Raw genomic sequence first — 19,558 nt, 5'->3', positions numbered from 1 at the left:
GCTCTAGGGCAGTGTGACAAGTGCGGTGTATTCTAGAAGAATCTAGTACAAAACAAAGTGAACACAATCAAAGCCCACAAGTTAGTCTTGAATTCAGGAACTGTCTTGGCCTCCTTTTATGTGAAATCATGATTGTATCCACTCTTACTTGCTATTATTAAAACCTTATGACACATAATTGTGCTTTCTGACATAAGAAAATTTTCATTTTTAAATGAAATATTTGAGTTTTCTCCAAAAAGTTGGTGTTGTCTTTTGTTTGTTTAGGATTTTATCTTATATATTAGAGAGATGCCTATGAAGAAAAACCCATTTAAGAATATACAGACTTAAAACTATTATTTACATGTATTTTGAAAAATGAAAAAAAACCCCAAAAATAAAATCAAAGCCCAAAATCAAAACCTATAGTTTCAATAGAATTTGGGTTTAAGCATATAATTGAAAGTGGAGAACAAAGGATAATATTGCTGTTAACTGCAATGTAGACACAAAAGGATTTAGGAAATATACAATTTTATACAAAAATTTATAATAAATGGTTGATACTGAGATGATGTTTCCTTAATCATCTTGGGTAGTATCTTCTTTAGCAGCCGCTCTATGTGATAAAGCACTTGACTGATTCATCAGACTTATGAGGACATCTTTGAGAGCTCTGTCTTGTAATACATTCTTTCTCTTCTAAATTTGTAACCAGTATTTGCATGGATACAAAGCAGTAGCTCTATTCACAAGAGAGTAGTTTCACTGCTGCTGCATTTGCACATAATGTCCCTGCCAATAATTGTGCCTATTGTATTTTGCAGGAAATAATCCTGGTTTTTGTGATGATCCAGGAGTACCAGCTCACGGGTCTAGACTAGGGGATGAGTTCAAAACAAAAAGTCTGCTACGTTTCTCATGTGAGATGGGTTATCAGCTGCGAGGGTCTGCAGAGCGAACATGCTTGCTTAATGGCTCCTGGTCAGGTATACAGCCTGTGTGTGAAGGTAGGTATTGATACACTGGCATTTTGACACTATTGACACACTTCCAAATCACTTTTTATTCTTTGATTTTCCACCTAAAATTTTGTTAGGCGGAAATATGCTTTCATAACATTCTGCAGAAAGGTGATATAAAAATGCTTACAAGCAGTTAATGTTTAGCTTAAAAATGTAAATACAAACTGCTGAAGAATTGAAATATATATTTATAAGAATTTTGTGAAGAAAATAATTTTGGTTAAAAAATAATTAGCCTGAAAATAAATAATAGACACCTGAGTTAAATGTTAAACAAACGATTTTGATTGAAGATATGAAAATGGAGTGATAAATAAATCTGTCATCTGTTTTGTAATAATAAAATACTTTCATCTTCTCTTTCTATGTAATATCTATGCATCAGGGATTGAATAAATCATAAAATAAAGTTGCATAAATAAATATATAAATTAAGTATAAATTAATAAATCAATGCATATTTCTCAACAGAAGTTAGACTATTTTCTAATGAGATATTTTTATGCTCTCTCTGTTAGAAGAAATGCAACAAAATATTTCTGAAATCACATTTTAAAATAAGATAAAAAACATAATAAAAAAATCTTACAATTTTGTGCAATTGAAATTGGGAAGCCGTAATATAAGACTTTAAATTCAGTTTTATAATGGCTTCTCATTTTCTGAGAATGTTTGAAAAATTGCTTTATCTAAGTCATCAGAGTTGATGGATCCTGTAGTATCTGTTGTCTCCTAAACAACATGATAAAATGGAAGATAGAACAAAATATTTGTTACAATTTTTTTTTGCACACTTTTTATTCTGAGAACAATTACTATTTTGCAGTATTCTTCAGCATGGACTAAACTTCTGTCAGTGCAGATAGCATCATAACTGTATAGAAATGGCAGTGGGCACAGGATCAGTATTTGAATCAGTATTTTCAGCAGAAAACTGATGTTTTGCAATATTCTTTCTATTTTACATGAAGACATTAACTGTAGTAGGACAGCAGAAGTCAGTGACAATTATCAGTGTTTTAAATGCTGCTTTTTTTCCAGCTTTAATCATAGTGTTTGCTTCAACCTTGTCTTTTCACAAAAAAAAAAAAAAAAAAAAAAAAAAAAAAACAAGAAAAAAACCTCTTTTTTCCCCATTTCTGAAGTACTATTTCTTTATAGTACTTCAGTTGTTTCCTTTTTATTCTAAATAACAATGAGATTAGGAGGAGAACATCTATTCATTCCTGCAAGTTCAAGTTACAACCTCTTGAATTTTTTTCTTCACTATTTGAAACTTTTAAATGTAAAAAGTGATTAAAAATTGATTTTAAAAAAGCATTAAGGCATTATTTCAAACATAAATGGTAGACAAATTTTTAATTGGCAAATTGTATTTGTTTTAATCACAAAACCTAACACTGCTTTATTTTAATTATTAGATTATAACTACTATGTTGAGGGCCATCCAACACATGCAGCAGGTCCAAGTTTTTCTTCTGCTGGGGACCCCAGAGGTGGATGTAGTACTCTAGGTGGGGGTCTCAAAAGATTGGATTTGCTAGAAAAATTGTTAGGAAAATTCAAAACAAATACCCAAATTCTTCTAATGATTGGTTGTCCCACTGGGGAAAAAGAAAACACCTCACCTTCCAAAAAACCCCAACATGTAATCAGAGTAATCAAGTTAAGCAGTTGTCAAATCTTGGACATATGAAGCTGAAACATAATTATTGCTTTAAAGAATTGATATAGATGCCCAAAAGATATGGAGGGCAATACAGAATGTTCTTTTATTGATTCAAAAAATAAATTAACAAGAAGGTCAAAATTTACTATTTACGCATTTTTACAATTGAAAAAGAAGATACCAGAAGAGAGGAAGAGAATAGAAAAAAAATATTAACAAATAGAAATAAAATGTTAATTCAATAATATACCTATCACATATTTTCTCAGTAAAATTTGCTGTAGGTGTTTTTTTTTAAAGATGAGCTGTTAACCTAGTTGTTATTTTTTTTTTATCCCAGTTAGTTACCTATCATCAAACTACTTTTTTTTTTTTTTTTTTCAAAATCTCTTCTTTGCAGCTGTATCTTGTGGGAACCCTGGCACACCAGCCAATGGTATGATAATTTACACTGATGGAATATTATTCTCTAGCTCAGTCATTTATGCCTGCTGGGAAGGTTACAAAACTTCAGGGCTGACTACAAGACATTGTACTGCTAATGGGACATGGACTGGCACTGCTCCAGACTGCACAGGTCAGAAACAAATTTTCTTCCCCTAAAGCATTATCATAGTAAGTCATCCAGCCTTCCTACTGAAAATTATTGTTTTAACTGATAAAATATATTTTTCCACATTCCTGTCTTTAATACATGAATATTTTTAAATATCTAAAGGTATATGCCCCTATAATACATGCTAGGTGCTTCCAGAACTATCTTAGGATGGCTGCATAGGTAACTTTATTGTATTTGTTAACCTCAGAAATGTCAATTTGATGATATTAATATTTTTTAGAATAATGTTGTATTTAGCTGTTCCTTTAGTATTTCCTTTAGCATTTTTTCCTTTTTTTTTCCTTGCGGCTTATGTTTAGAGGAGGAAGTTCTGGTAGCTCAAAATCAAATTTTTGTGTAATTGGATACATTAGTGTGCCAGTTTTTATTGTAAGCCAAATGAGTCAGAATTGATCAATCAGCATTCTGCTAAGGACCAAGAATCAGGGAGCAGCAAGACTGGCCTATTCCATCAGGTAAGGTGAGCAGGGACCAGAGGAGTGCTACAAGGCAAGCAGGGCTAGTGGCTTCACTGACAAAGCCAGACTCACAATATATCAGTATTTTTATATGCACACACACACAAAAGAAAAGAAGTATATAAAAGGGGGAAAAAAGAGGTATTCCATAACTCTGCTGGAATTGCATTCCACCATCAACTTCAGGCTTGATGTGACAAAGATCTCAGTATGAAGACAGAAAACGTCCTGTCAAAACGACCACCAGTGGTCTGCAGGAGCTGTAGAGCATGCCAGATGAGGCTGCTGTGTTAAAGGAAAATTATATTTGGTCCGTGCTATTGAAATTCCTCAGAAAGATAATTTTCTTAACAGAAACAAATCTTTTCTTGTATTGTAAACTAAAAGAAAGGACATTAGGTATGCATGGTTATATATATATTTTTTAAAAATTCCTTTTTTCTTTTCCTCACTAGTGATTAACTGTGGGGATCCAGGTGCATTAGCAAATGGCATTCAGTTTGGAAATGATTTTACCTTTAATAAGACAGTCAGCTATCAGTGCAATCCAGGCTATCTGATGGAACCTGCAAGTTCATCTACCATGCGTTGTGTAAAAGACAGCACTTGGAACCAGAGTAAACCAATTTGCAAAGGTGAGCTTTCAAATTTAACTGTTTACAAGTACTGTTTTGACACATATGTGATATTCACTAACTGATGTCTTTATTTATTAAAAAAATCCCCAAAATATTCTCTGGAAAAATTACTGTTCCAAATGCAACTAAAAAAATTAGCTAAGCATTTCTGTAGAATTTATATTTATTTAACACATATGCTGTGATAGAATAGCAGTCAAAATAGTGACATTATTGACTAAAGTAGAAAATCACGCTGCAATAAAGATTGTCTGAGTGCTCAGCTTAAAAAAATATGAATGTAGTACCTGTTTTCCTTTTTGGCCTATTTCTCTTGGATTGGATAGAAAAAAATTCTGTAACAGGATTCTGCAAACCAAGCTTTCTGTAAAAGATTCCCTTGTTGAAATAGTGTAGTCACCATAAACAGCCAAAAACATGCTTCACAAATAGCTAATTACAAGTGCTAGCAGGAAGGTCATAGTGGAGGTGAGGCTGAAAGACAAATAAGGCAGCCTGGTGAAAATTGTTAAAACAACTTCAGCAGCCCAGGGAGTAAATTTAACAGCCTAGGGCATCTTCTGCTTATAGAAGGCCTAGGCTGCCAACTCACCTACCACCATTTCACTGTGCTAAGTCTAGCCTACTAATTAAATTTTGGCATATGTATTCAACTGACTGCATTTTTATGCCATCAGAATTACTGCCTGAGTGATTTTATTGTTGTGGTCTTTGTTAAAAGAAATTATATGTAAATGTAAATGTGGACATTCCAGATTTCATCATTTTGGGCACTCTTATCAGAAGTTGAAAAACATCAGAATAATTTCTAAGCCCCTAATTACCAATAAAATTAATCACCACTGTGTGTGCAAAGCCTCAGAAAATGAGCAGGTGAATGAACAGTCATATTAAAAAATGCTGCAAAATTAGTTTAAGACAAAATGCAAATATTTAGAAATTTAGAATCATAAACACTTATTTATTCAAAGAAATAATGTTTATTGAATACCTTTACCTAGCTAGTAACTTGTTGCCAAAAATAATCAGTAATGAATATGTAGGGAAAAAATATGAAACTAGGTAGCTATGGACTCTTTGGGCTTCTAGTAACCTAATACTCAGGGACTTCCTAAACCCAGAGCCTTTATTTTTGTTTTTAAATTAGTTTTCTGTCTATTACAGGCTGCTTTGTCAACACAGGTATGCTTTGTTGGAACAATAGTCTGAAATACCTTCTTTTAGATTTTAATGTATGAATGCGTATTGTATCACATATTCCTAAACCCTATAAATTCTTGAAATGGTAACCTTTCTTTTCTGACACAGCTATTACTTGTGGCCCCCCTCCAACAGTACTGTATGGGAAAGTGGAAGGATCTGACTATCGTTGGGGTGCTAGTGTGAGTTACAGCTGTGCAGAAGGCTATCAGCTGTCCAACACAGCCATTCTGTCCTGTGAAGGGCGAGGAGTTTGGCGGGGAGACATCCCACAATGTTTGCGTAAGTTTTCAGGGTACAGTTGTGTTGGGCTTCACCAAAGCTACAATCAGTTGTCTTGGGCTACAGTCACAGAATCACAATTTAAAAAGGATTCAGCTACATGAGGTAATATATGAATTACTGCAGGATTCTCCTTTCTTGTACCAAAAAGCTTACCTTTTTATGAAATTTGAGGGGCTGTGCCCATTAAAGGTTACAATCTTATTCCTTTCCCCAAAAGTCACCCCCATCTCTTGTTAGTTAATTTCACTCATCACCATTTGCCTTACTGGTAATCCTATTGGATATTCTGAATTTGACTTGTGGTGAGCATGGCTGAAATATTCCCTTATACTTTCCTGTTTTTCTTCCCTGTTTCCATTTCCATTAACAGGTGAAAACAAGGATGCTAACACTTAAGCTCATAGCTCATAGCCTTTCTAAGCAATTTTTTCTTTCTGAAGGCGAGTACATACCCTCATATCTTGCTTGTATTTATTTTTCATAATTTTCTAAATCTGTCAACTCAACTCTTTGAATGCTTCAAATCTTGTTAGGACCTTGATAAACATTTTTCCTTTTATCTAATTAAAGCAAAAATTTCCAACCTACTCATTTGAATGTGTCAGGTGTGAAAAAAGGGTTTTATTTTTAAGCATTGCAATATAACGTTGTCTACTTGGAGATTATTTTGTCATCGAAATCCAATCAATATTTAAATATCTCACTTAAAAGCTCTATTTTTCCAGGTTCATTTCTATGCTTACAACAGCTATAACAATGACAATTTAAAATAAATTGTCAAGAATTTAGGAGATCTACAGTCCTAGACAGATAAATGAATGTAGCATTTGCACTCATATCCAGTATGCCTGCCTTGCACATAAAAAAATGTAGAATACTTCAGGTTAAAGCATGTGAAGATTTTAATACCTTTTTTCTCTTTTCATTTTTATGTATCAGCTGTGTTTTGTGGTGATCCTGGTACTCCAGCAGAAGGACGCCTTAATGGAAAAAGTTTCACCTACAGATCTGAAGTTAGCTTCCAATGCAGACCTCCTTTTATTCTGATAGGCTCTTCAAGAAGATTCTGTCAAGCAGATGGTACTTGGAGTGGAATTCAGCCAACATGCATTGGTAATAAACTACCACTAATGCATGTTCTACTGAGAATATTCTTGATTAACTTGCACTTGTTGCACTACCATAAATCTAGCAATTAGCTATCCAAGTATAGAAAAGATCTATGTAATGTAAAAATAACTAGTTTAATAAGGTCATATTTTGAGTATAAATACTATAGGATCAGCACAATCACATATGAAGTAATTTGTATATTTACATGATTGTTTGTCTGCTTTAAATGCAGAACATCAATAAGTACAAATGCATAAATTTGTTCCATCTATTTTTAGAATCTCTTGGATATGCAGAAGACTGTGGCAGATTAAAGACCAGATTCTGTCACTGGAGAGTTAAAGGCATTTTTCAGAATCAATCCTAAATCAAATTGGTTTTGACTTTGTGAATATGGCTTGTACATCTCTGATCTTTTGAAATTCTGATTAATTCCCAAATACTCTCAGTTTCTCATTGACTGTTGTGCAACTGGTAGGCTTTTAGCATGTTATATCAATCAGATTGACACCTTTAACTCCCACTGACATCAGAATTTGATTCCACTTGGGGTGACTTGCTAGAGAAAATTAGTTTAGTTTTATAATAAAAAATTCTCTTTGATATTTCTAAACAAACATATTCAGATGTAGATTGTAGGCTGTTTATATATTTTGTTGTGGCTGAGATATGGGCTGGGTGAAGGAACTCTGAAAAAAAGGTTGTAATCTTGATTATTGAAAGCAGACTATATTTTTAAATGAAGACATAACAGTCAACAGAATTATTTTGTATTAATTAAAAACTTCTCGCCATAGTTTTTGCAAACTGGGCAATCGTCTTAGACCTATATTTTGCTACAGAGGCAAGAAGGCTTAAAAAAAAGCTATTTTTCAGGTCCGATGCAAAGAATCAACTTTTAAAATGCAATAATCACATTTCTGTTTATATTTTATATAGTATCATATAGAAGCACATGGAAAGTAGTGCATCAAAGATATAAGTTTTTATTTTACATCATGGTTTTTATGTTACTGTAAAAGGAAAATATTAGATCATCTAACACATTTACAGATAAAATTTCTAAGCAATAGGAAAGTTAAGAATGGTGAACAATATCTAGAACTAGATCTGAGAAAAAGCATATAGTGGAAGCTTTTCTGTTTCTGGGTAGCAATAGTTTCTTCAGAATACTTTGTGAAGTCTTGCTTTGGGTTCTTCAGATGAAACCTATCTTAAAAATTCAATTCAGCTTCATGTCTATTTTTAGGAGTAGAATTCCAGCTGTTGATAATTTTTAAAGAGTTCCTGAGCTGTTCAAGCATCTTAACATCAGGAGCATGTTTGCTTTTCATTCTTACACTTTAGGTCAACATCCACCTAACTTTTGAAGCCTTTGGTAAATATCAGTCCAGTCGAATTTTTATGCTCTACTGATGGTCAATATTGAAAATGGGAGCTGGCCAAGAGTGAAATGAGATATCCCGTTATTGTAAATGATAAGTTCAATTTTTGCTCTACAGAAAACTAAAAATTGTTACAGATGAAGTATAGTCACAAGATGTGTTCTGCATAATTCAATGTCAGCACACAGCAGACTCAGTTGCCAAGGGAGAATCACAGACTACAGAAAAATTCTCTGGATAAAGTTCTGTGCTGTCTAACTGGTGGATATGACAGGGCAACTCCAAAGCCACCACCAGAATATGGGCATTACTAAATGAAAAAATAGTTCCAGGCTGCTTTAAATTACTCTCATGAATCGGAAAAATTAGTTTTAATTTGTTGGCATGTGTTTTTTTCATGGAGGGAATTTTATTCTCCAGCAGCATCTGAGGTGATGCTTCATTAGAAACTTGCTTTCTTTGAGGCATAGAAAAAAAGCCTGTACAAAAATAAAAAGTATTTTCTTGCTATAAGAAAGCAGGCTGATTATGGGTTTGGGGTTTTTAGTTTGTGGGATTATTTGGTTTTGAGGAGTTTTGGTTGTTTTATTTTGGGAGTGGTTTTCTTTAGAAATAATTATCATTAAGCTTTTCATTTGAAATAAAGAAAATATAAAGATTTCTGAAGATTTCTCTATATATTCCAATTGCATTGTAAATAGTGAAATATGCTGTGGATTCAAAGACATTTAAAAGGATAAGTTTGCTAAAAATTAATGCAACACTAACTGTAAAGTCTGCACTTCCAGAAATACCCGCAAAAACCTTTTAAAATAATGACAATGTGCTGAACCAAATTACTATGATATATCTAGTAATTTAGTTGGAAATACTAGTGTACTATATAGAAAAACAAACGTTCAATTAAAGATTGACTTCTTGTCATTGCTTGACATTGATGAAATGATTTAATCTTTGCAAACAGTTTTAGAGTATTTTTTTCATACTATAATAATATGTGTTGTGTTTCATATTTTGCATTAGATCCAGCTCACAATACATGTACAGACCCTGGTACTCCACATTTTGGAATACAAAATAGTTCCAGAGGTTATGAGGTAATTTTAAAATTATTATTTATTAGCTTTTAAAAATGAAATTGTATTTAATAATTACATAAGAAATTTAATGAGCAACAATGTCTGATGCAAACCTTGAGAAATTTCCATCCTCTTTTTAATAAAAACTCATTTTTCATGCCAAGCTTTTTTAAAATATTCATCTTAAAGAAAGAATTTCTAACCCTGCAATATATCATGCATTCAGTCCTTCAGGAGACTTCAGTAGGGAGGGTTATTTATAAATTGATTGCTTAATATGATATGACATAATATAATTACCTTACTTTATGATAATAATTCCTTCATACATTGATGAATAGTCAGTAAATACCTAACAACCGAAGACCTGTGTGATTCAATGGCCATGTAGTCCTTGACAAAAAAAGTCAGCAAGTGGCTTTACTAAATTAGAAATTTATGTTATATTTTATTCAGTCAGAGAAGATAAAATTATTCTGTGTTGTGTTCAGGTTCTCTGTGATGAATAGCCTTTCTATAATTTCCAAATTCCTCACACGTTGTTAGTTTAACGAGTGAGAGGCAGAAAAGTGACTGAGAAAATAACCATAGATGCAACAATGACCAATCCACAGTCATTATATAGACTGATAAACTTTCTGTGGATAGATCTTTCAGGTATAAATATGTGTGACTGAAATTTAAAATAAGCTCTGTTTTGGTTTGCTGCTCATTTCTGAGCCTAGGGCAGTGTGCCCATTGTGACCAAATTAGTAGAATTGTTTTCCACAACGTCCTTTCTGTAAGTTCCTCTGGTTCTTCTCTTTCCTACTTTTTTTCTGACTTTTGTTGCTGTGGCTTCAAGCTCTTTTCTTTACTTTGTGCTCCTGCCTGGCTCACAGATACTGAGGCACTTCTCCCTGAGCCACATCTTATGGCCTTACCCGAAGCAGTTCTGCTTCCAGTAATAGGTGCAGTTGCCTTTCTGATGTCTCATCTTGATCCTATACCTGCCCCCATTTTTTTCTTTAAAAACAGCTCCAGTCTTTGCACCTTATTTTAACAGTTTTTTTTTCTTTTTTCTCCCCTTTTTATCTGCCTCATAATTGTCTTTAATAATTGTACTGGCCAAATCACTGTTCTACTGTCTGTTATTCATATTTATGTAGACTTATATGATCTTCTCTTGCCGTTCACCTCTAGAGGCCATAGTAGGCCTTCCTCTGTTGTGCACTATTAAGCCTTTCTCTGGTATGTCTTCACTCTCAGAGAGACTTCTCTCTAGTGGCTACAGAACTAGATTGTTTTGGGGGTTTTCATACATTATTTGTGGGCTTCCTGTTTGTATTACATAGCCAAGCTTTTATAAAACACTTTTCAGCAGTCTTTCCTCATTATAGAACTATGTGATGACAGGCAGCAGATCTTTGTAGAGTTTTCCCATCTACCAGCATCATGTCTTGCCCCATTTACTCCTTGTATTTTGTGCTTCCCTACACTGTGACTTACAAATGCCCCCAATGTTTTTTATCCAAGTATTATAAAAAGATTGTGCTGTTTTTTCTTTTAACTTTTACCACTAAAATGAAAAAGCAGTATAACTCTTTAACTACCTTGAACCTCTGTTACTTTTTGCTTGATCTTTTGGAGCACCGAGAAAAGATTTGCATCTCATTATTACTGATATAATAGATAGATAGCAGAATTGGCACAAGTAAGTTGACTGAGACTCACGACCAGCCATACTGTTCTACTCCCTGTGAAAGACATACTGTCTGTCCTTGACGGGATAGAGAGAATAATATGTTTAAAAATAGTTAGAAAGACATAAGTTTACAAAGCCATATCACTAATACGACCTATAAAAACACCAGTGATTTTCCCAAGCTACTTCTTGGAGAAATGGTGTGCATGTGCTCAACACCTGTCATGATAAGCAGGTTTTACATAATTAAGTGTATAGATAGCAGATAGCTACTTTAAAAATGCTAATTTTTAATTTCCATTGAAGTCCTATGACATTTGCAGTGCAGAGATTCTATGACTGCAAGCTCTTACTAATACACATTGATCACTATTCATTTGCAACTTGTCTGTGCAATATGTTACTTTATTAAAGTAATATAATTTCCAATAATGTCAATTTTGTCTAATTTATTTATTTATTTACTTATTTTTGACAAGATTTTTTATCCAAAACAAAAGTAATTATTTACTGATTAGCCCCATATCATTAAAAACTTGGCCTGGAGTTACATTCTGGTTACTTTTGTCAGTACCATCAATAAGTTCATTTTTCTAGAACTCTCCACACAATCTCTGGCTCATCTCTTAAGGGAATTCTTTCTCACCTGCAATTTTGTTTGTAGTTTTCATGCATTTCTATTCATAGTTGAAATCTAAAGAGCATTTTCTCAGTTTTTATCTTTTCTTTTGAGAAAGGTCATATCACATTTGACCATAGAAAGGCTTTCCAGGACTTCACTCTGCTAGTTGAACATCTTAAATAAAACTTAATAGTAATAAATGCAGTGTAAGAAGTTTTCACCTGGAGTTTTCTCTAATGAGTATATTTGTAGATGAAACAGTTCTTCACCATTTTTTGCCTTTCATTCAAAAAACCCCATACTTAGTCAAATCACACAATGAAAAGTCTTTGAAAGTGACTGTATGGTCTATTGAAATTATGCAGTGATGTACAGGAAAGAGAGACATCTCAGGCATTTTGTTTGCTTCTCTCACACTGAAAAGCCAATCAGCAGAAAATAATTAATATAATTATTTTCCATGTGAACAGTCAATATTTTCCACATATAGTTTTTAAATAAGATCATTAAAGAATCAATTACTCAACTATTTCATCACATTAATAAAAAAAAAAAAAGTGTAACTAGAAACTGTAAAAAGTAGGCATTTTTATTTTTGAAAAAAAACTGTATTAACTTACCACTTCTTGATATCTGACTACACGTGATGAATCCTTCTTCTGTCTAACATTCTGGTTTTGTCCTTAGGTTGGGAGCACAGTCTATTTCAGATGCAGGAAAGGTTATCATATCCAGGGATCTACCACTCGTTCTTGTCTTGCTAACCTAACTTGGAGTGGCATACAATCCGAATGCATCCGTAAGTCTGGTTTCTATTCTAACTTAGAACAGTGTGCAATTTTAAGAGTTACAAAGTGGTGCATGTGGAAATTCGTGACAAATTATTTGCTACAAGGATGAGTATCTTTATTTAAAAAATATTTTTAAGTGTTTTATTTTTTGTTGTTCCCTATTCAAAGACCAAAGATGTATTTGGGATATTAATTTGAAGGAAGATTTTAAAGATACTTTTAATGAAGTTCACAATAATTCTATCAGTCATACTCAAAATATGTTATAGTTAACCTACTGCATTAGCTTCTTTAATTAAGCTATAAATATTTTTGTTTTGTAGTGGATTAATAAATAATGGAAAGTGACTGAAATATGCATGGAACTATTTTGTTGCCTAATATTTTGTGAATCATAAACTAGAACTCAGCAAAACCCATCTTTTCTGGGCTATGCATGGTTATGCAAATTACTTATAGCTCTGTGTGAGTTGAAGGACATCAAATAACTATTGTATTAAAGTATACTGACCTAAGCTAAAAGTAATTTGTTACAATGACCTTAGATTCTTATCCTGTTTTAAATTATCTTTGGATTGTTATAAATGAACACCATGTGGTACAAAGAAAGAAGCATACTGAGTAACTAAAGCTGTTATAGTCAATGTCCTATGACAAAACATTCTTGTGGAACCTTTATTTCAATTGAACTGCATTTATTTATCACAGTAACCACTCTAATTTTCAGAACAGAGAGTGTAGCTGTACAGTACAATAATTCACAGGACCAATCATTGCATCACGTACAATGGCATGTGCTTCCCCTCCTTTTAACTGTTTTCTGATTCAAAGCATGATTTGATTTTGGTTTATTCTTTAAAAGTACATTATAGTATCATTTCCACCCCACAGTAATGAAACTATACACTGTGAGTGTTACTTTTACAAGTAATAGCTACTTGACATTACTAAAAACTGTCCAGAGTTGCCATGCATTTATTTCAAATTGGACTGTCTTATTCTATGGGAACTGCTTACCACTGTGTTTTCTAACTGTAAAAACCCCTTTGCAGCTCATGCTTGCAGGCAGCCAGAAACACCAGCCCATGTAGATGTGAAAGCAATAGATCTTCCTACTTTAGGGTATACTTTGGTGTATACCTGTCAGCCAGGATTTTTTCTTGCTGGTGGATCAGAGCATCGGACATGTAAACCAGATATGAAATGGACAGGAAAATCACCTATTTGTAAAAGTAAGTAACTACTCAATTTCTTGGATCCTACTGGGTTTGAATTAATTTTCTCTGAAATTTTTGTTTTATTTATTAGTATTAATTTTTTTCACTTACTATTTAATGACACACATGGAACAACAGCTTTTATTTTATGAAAGAAACAGTGAAAAAATCGAAGTGAACATAACATCTAGAACTCATGGAAGAGGAAAAGGTGTGCAAGTGCACAAACACACATACATGTTTAGCCTTAACAACAGCAAACACAACCTAAACAATACTGAGTACTACTTTAGCTGCATTTATATTTATGTCACAGATTTAAATAGTATTTCAATGTATTCAGTGCTTAATTTATAATTCTCTATAAGAATAAGAAAAGTTACTTAATATTCTAGCTTTTAGATTAATGCAGGTATACTTTTAGTCTAAGGAAATATTATAAAATAAAAATGAACAAAAAAAAAAGAAAAAAGTCTCTGCACTATAATCCACCTCTATATCAGTGTAACTTTCATATAGTTTTCTAGAGTAAATCCAAGTATACAGTTATGAGGTCTGAATTTTCTTTTTGCATGCAAATCAACATCTGTTAGTTCTCAATTATTATAAATAAAATAAAATTATATTTAGAATATGAATGGAAGAAAAAAGATGCCATGGGAAAGTTTTTGCAGTATGATTTTTAATTTTAATATATCAAAATGTCCTGAATAGCTTTGATGTTTGAGCAATATTTCTTTTTCTTTAGTGTAAGGGCAGACTTCCTTGATTCAGCATTGTCATTTGATCGACATATTAGAATTTATCTTTATTCTCTGTGTCTAAAGTATGATTTTTCATAGATACTGAATAATTATTAATTTAAGAAAAATTATCTTTTGAGTGGTTTTTTTTTTGTTATTTTATTTATTGAAGATAAAAATGCAGTAAAGATTTCTATAAGATTGGGTTACAGTCTTTAGGTGCAATTCTCATTGAGTGTCCGACACTTTTTGTGCTTTCTTGGCATGTGATCAGTCTAATTAGTGAATTTCTGCTCCTAAAGAGAAAAAGAAACCCAATATCCAAGACCAAGTCCTTCAATGGGACACTATCCTTTCTAATATGCCGAATGATGAGTCCAGAACTTGATCAGGCTCAATGGACATTACTTTGCTAAGTGTATCAGAAATATAACAAATTACATTTTTTTAATTCAAAAATTATGACCCTTTCCCGTGATATATATTTGATCCTGTAATATGACTCAAGCTATCTGGCTCTTGCTGGTTTGTGTCATAAATGTATCAGTCTTTCCTAACACAATTCTTACTATATTTAAAATATTATTATTCATAATTAGATATAGTATTTGTCCCCTCTATAAGGCTCTCTTTTATAGCACTGGGACTGATATAAACATTTTAGCCCTAAATGTATGAGATACTTAGCTAGTCAGACAACTTTCCACAGTAAAAATGTTAACTACCTAAATTATTTTCTGATATTTTTGTGCGAGTGGATAGGTTTAAATCTGTAAAGTATTCAAGACAAGTTATTTCTGTTTAAAGTGACTCTATTGGATAAAAGATGATTGCATCCAACAGGTATTGTTTTAACATTTTATTAAAAAGTACAAAAACCACACAAATATGTTCATGAAAATGATAATTTGTCTTTTTACTTTTAGGTAAAGGAGTGAGAGAAGTTAATGAAACAATAACTAAAACTCCAGGTTTGTATACAAGAGCTTTAGACCTAAATAAATTAAATTGATTTACAACCAAGATTGTTATGGATAATAAAACTATTTCCAATACTTTAGTGAAATATTTGTTACTAATCTCCAAGGAATACAAATGTTGAGGTCTTTCATAATAACAGGTGACATGTGAAATCTAGTCAATGAAAGGATCAAGTCAAGAATCTAGTTCTTTTACAAAGAACTTTTTTAAAATTGCTATAGTGCCAATTTTGTGAATTGCACAAAATCTCTTCTCAAACAGACAAAAGAAGTTTATATACACAGACCTCAGGTTTGATGTAGTTTTATATCAGAGATTGCTATAATGGAGAGCCTTATAATCAGTGTGTACTATAATTGCAGGGATTAGTTTCAAAGTTCTGCCCTTCATACTGCAAGTGTTGTAAGAAATATAAAAAAAACCACCCCAAAATCAGTTTTGGAAATATTCTTGGCCATCATTTCACATAAACTCTCCATGTACTCCAAGATAAGGTTTCCAAAACAGTGTGGACCAGCAGGCATGTGGCAAGGCAGGCAAACATTAGTGTTTCTTTTTTATGCCACCTCATGAACACGAGTTATGTATGCAGTTAACCTATTCCTCCTGCCAGTGATAAAATAGACAAATGCAACTGAGAAATCTTCATTCAGAAATGAAAGTCCTAATTTTGTTTATTAACTTATTCAACAATAAGCAGAGCTGTCACAAAATAAATGAGCTTGCAATTCTGTATTTTTACTTCTAGCAAAGCTGCAGGGAAAATAAGATTAATGATTCACACTCATGGTAATTCACAGAATGACTCTGTAGAGTAGATGGGATAAAAAGGTATTTCTGCTAATAATTAACCTTCCTGGAGAGTTTATTAATGAGAGTGTCAGGTGAATCCATAAATGAGTTCTTCTGAAATGCATTATTTCTACAGACTCACAATAATGCAGGATATAGTGTTCATTCATTATAATCAATATAATACAGTCTTCTTTCTTTGGAGGTTTCACCTCACCAAACTTAAGGTATACATTAATCTGCTTCCACACAGGTTTTGAAGTTTCAATGCCAAATTAAAATGTAGACCTAGTTTCCAAATATATTCACCATACAGAGTGTCAGTACCAATTCACACAATATCATGTCCTTTATAACTAGTTTTTATCAGTACTATTTAAAAGCTATTAAAAAAGAATTCAATGCTGTTGTTGAAAGTGCCAATAGTAAACAGAAAAGTGAAACTGTAACAAATAACCGTAATTAAGAAGAAAATGTTTTAAGTGGTTTTCAAAAAACAGCTCTGCAGTATTATTATGTTTTTAAAATTGTTAATTCTTATTGTTATATTTCATTAGGTATTTTGAAATGCTTTTTTGCCTTGTTATGTTGACTATTGTTACAATTTGATTTGCTGCTATCTGTATTTTGAACAGAATTAAGTTAAAATTGGTAAACTACAGTTTCCATAACAGAATTGATTCATGTACTGTTTTTTTGCCTTTAGACAGCTGAATGCAAGTTCTATTTATTGGTTTGCTGAGAGGTTTTTTTTGTTTGTTTGTTTGGGGTTTTTTTTGGCAGAGTTAATGTCTTTATAAGCAATAGTAAATATTTTCACATGACTGAGTATAAGATGCAACTAAAGAATTCTTAAAATATCCATGTGAGAATTAAGAACTATGTTACTGTTTGGTTTCCACTATTCTCACTGCTTTGTATAGTCTTCAAAATAATAGTTAGGAAGCTGTTTTAATGAGTAGCCATGGATTTTCCCAGTTGCCATGTCCTGAGAACAATCAGTGCAGTCGGTGCAGTATTGGAATACTAATAGCCAGTTAATCCTACTCATTTTTGATTTGCCCACAGGGGGTGGGACCTTGTAATAGTTCAGTACAATGGTCTCAGAGCCTCTCCAAAACAGCATGCCTGGTGACTGCAGCACTTGCATTTTAACATTTAAAAAAAATATGGCTGGGGAAGTAGTAATACAATTTTTTGCCCCTACTGATTCTGTTCATCTGCAAGTGCAAACTCTTAAATACTGTCATTGGTACTATTTTGCAAAGCTTAACATCTATTATTGATAGAGTTTTAAATAAACTATGTACTGAATATGCTGGAATGTGGTGAAGGGATGGAGTCCTTCATAAACGTATGGTGTCCTTTATAAAAGTCTTACATAGTACCTCTCTGGTTCATACCACTAATACTGGGTGTTCACCTTCATAAGAATATTTCAGACACACAATTTTGGTTAAAAATATAGGCAAGTAAAAATAATTGTAATATTTCTTTTTTGAATACCATGTTTCAAATTTAGCTATGCCACTATTTAGCAAAAATTAGAAATGCATAGAAAGAAGAGTTTAAAGATCCTTACAGAATCCACATATTTGCAGAAATTATACAAATTCTAAGGACTGTGATACACCAATTGAACTGTAATGCTGCAGATTTTTGATAGTAAGTTGAGCTAACCTTGTGTAAAGCCCCACTGACTTTAGTTTGGAAATAGAACACTTTCAGTTATTCAGAGCCATTACACTCAGAGCTATTTAATCAGTCCCTGCTCATTGGGAATCCAGTGATAGACCCAATAACATGCAATGATATTTTTGAGTCATTCCACACTGAGCTTGAATATGTGCTTGTGACTTTTGCACAACTTAAAGGCAAAAGACATGGAAGAAGTTATTTATTCTTTACTCAACAGCTAATTAGCTCTCTGATTTTCAGATGTTTTGCATGTCAAGTATTATTGCCCTGGGTTTCTTTCTTGATTCATTTTTGCAATAAGTGATTAGGTAGAGAAGGCAATATCCATGGAATTTTTAAAATTGGATACAGATAATACCTGCACTGATATATTTCCTTCAGTAAAGACAGCTGCCTTTATATGTGCTTAACCTTTGACAAAATGGAAAAAAAAAAAAGGGGGTTATTTAATTTAAGATTTTAAGATTTTAATAAGACTGTGGAAACACTTCTTATGTCAGTCTTTAGTTATTTAGAAAGTATCATTTTTAGTAGTCAATGGATAGTGAAGGTGAATTTTAATACTTACCAGGGCTGTCATTTTGTCAAGCTATGATGTGGTTAGTTAAATGATTTAAAATATGACATCTAATGCCCAAATAAAGTTGAAACATACCAATCACATAAAATAAATAATCCAAATGCATATACTTCCAATAATTCATGCTTCTTTTTGTAGGATTTTTACTTCAGATAGTTCAAAATGAACTTGGTGAAAAATGGCAGGTTATTTTGAATAATAAAAAAAAATTCATTATTTGAAAACTTCACTGTTCATAGGTGCACTAATATTGTATGGAAAAAAGCTTTGAAGTCTAAAAATGACTGATAAAACTGTACCATAAATTCAGTCAATTCAGTTGAATATTCGATAGTCAGTTCAAAATCACAGTGCTGCTTCAATAGATCCATGAAACGAAAGGGATGGCTTAAGACAGTATTTCCTTGCAGGAATCTCTGGCTTCAGAATACCTTTTTTTCCTCATACCTTAACGTACAGGACTTTATGGGAAGAGTCCATTGTTTTCCATAGTCTTGAGGACATTCACTGAATCACACAAGCTGTAAACTGTGAGGCTATTTAAGAACATATACCATGATGGACAGGTGTAGTATATTATAGGCAATTGTGTGGAAAGGTTATTAGATATATTGTCTGTATTGTTGTTAAGATTTTTGCTATAATACCTCCTTAGAACAGTGGATTGATTGTCTGAAAAATTATGAGCATAAGTATGGCTAGAAAGATTGTTATTTCATTGTAGTTTACTTCTTCCTTTTTTTCTTTTCCCCCCTCCTCCACTTTTATTTAGTTCCTTCAGATGTGTTTTTTATCAATTCACTGTGGAAAGGGTTTTATGAATATTTAGGAAAAAGACAACCTGCAACTCTCACTGTTGATTGGTTCAATACTACAAGCAGCAAAGTGAATGCCACATTCATTGAGGCATCCAACATACAGCTCAAACTATCAGGTAGGTTCAGAATTTGGTGTTAAAGAAGTTCTTATGATATTTTTTTTAATCTGTTCAGTCTTG

The 19,558-nt window shown here is 32.6% G+C and overlaps 1 protein-coding gene across 4 annotated transcripts in view; it reads left to right on the top strand.

Annotated features, from left to right (window-relative positions):
- Window positions 1–19,558, top strand: part of CSMD1 (CUB and Sushi multiple domains 1) — a 1,052,894-nt gene that overhangs the window by 1,018,531 nt on the left and 14,805 nt on the right. For 3 of the 4 annotated variants that reach the window (XM_064412130.1, XM_064412133.1, XM_064412134.1), the window contains 10 exons: window positions 810–992; window positions 3,077–3,253; window positions 4,209–4,388; window positions 5,700–5,873; window positions 6,816–6,989; window positions 9,398–9,471; window positions 12,447–12,558; window positions 13,603–13,782; window positions 15,437–15,481; window positions 19,334–19,495. In XM_064412130.1, coding sequence (XP_064268200.1) covers window positions 810–992; window positions 3,077–3,253; window positions 4,209–4,388; window positions 5,700–5,873; window positions 6,816–6,989; window positions 9,398–9,471; window positions 12,447–12,558; window positions 13,603–13,782; window positions 15,437–15,481; window positions 19,334–19,495 — 1,461 coding nt within the window. The remainder of the gene's footprint in view (window positions 1–809; window positions 993–3,076; window positions 3,254–4,208; window positions 4,389–5,699; window positions 5,874–6,815; window positions 6,990–9,397; window positions 9,472–12,446; window positions 12,559–13,602; window positions 13,783–15,436; window positions 15,482–19,333; window positions 19,496–19,558) is intronic. The other variant, XM_064412131.1, reaches the window with a different exon arrangement.

Source organism: Passer domesticus, chromosome 3 (assembly GCF_036417665.1).
Source record: "Passer domesticus isolate bPasDom1 chromosome 3, bPasDom1.hap1, whole genome shotgun sequence".
Lineage (NCBI taxonomy): Eukaryota > Metazoa > Chordata > Aves > Passeriformes > Passeridae > Passer > Passer domesticus.
This window is presented reverse-complemented; position numbering and strand designations above follow the sequence as displayed.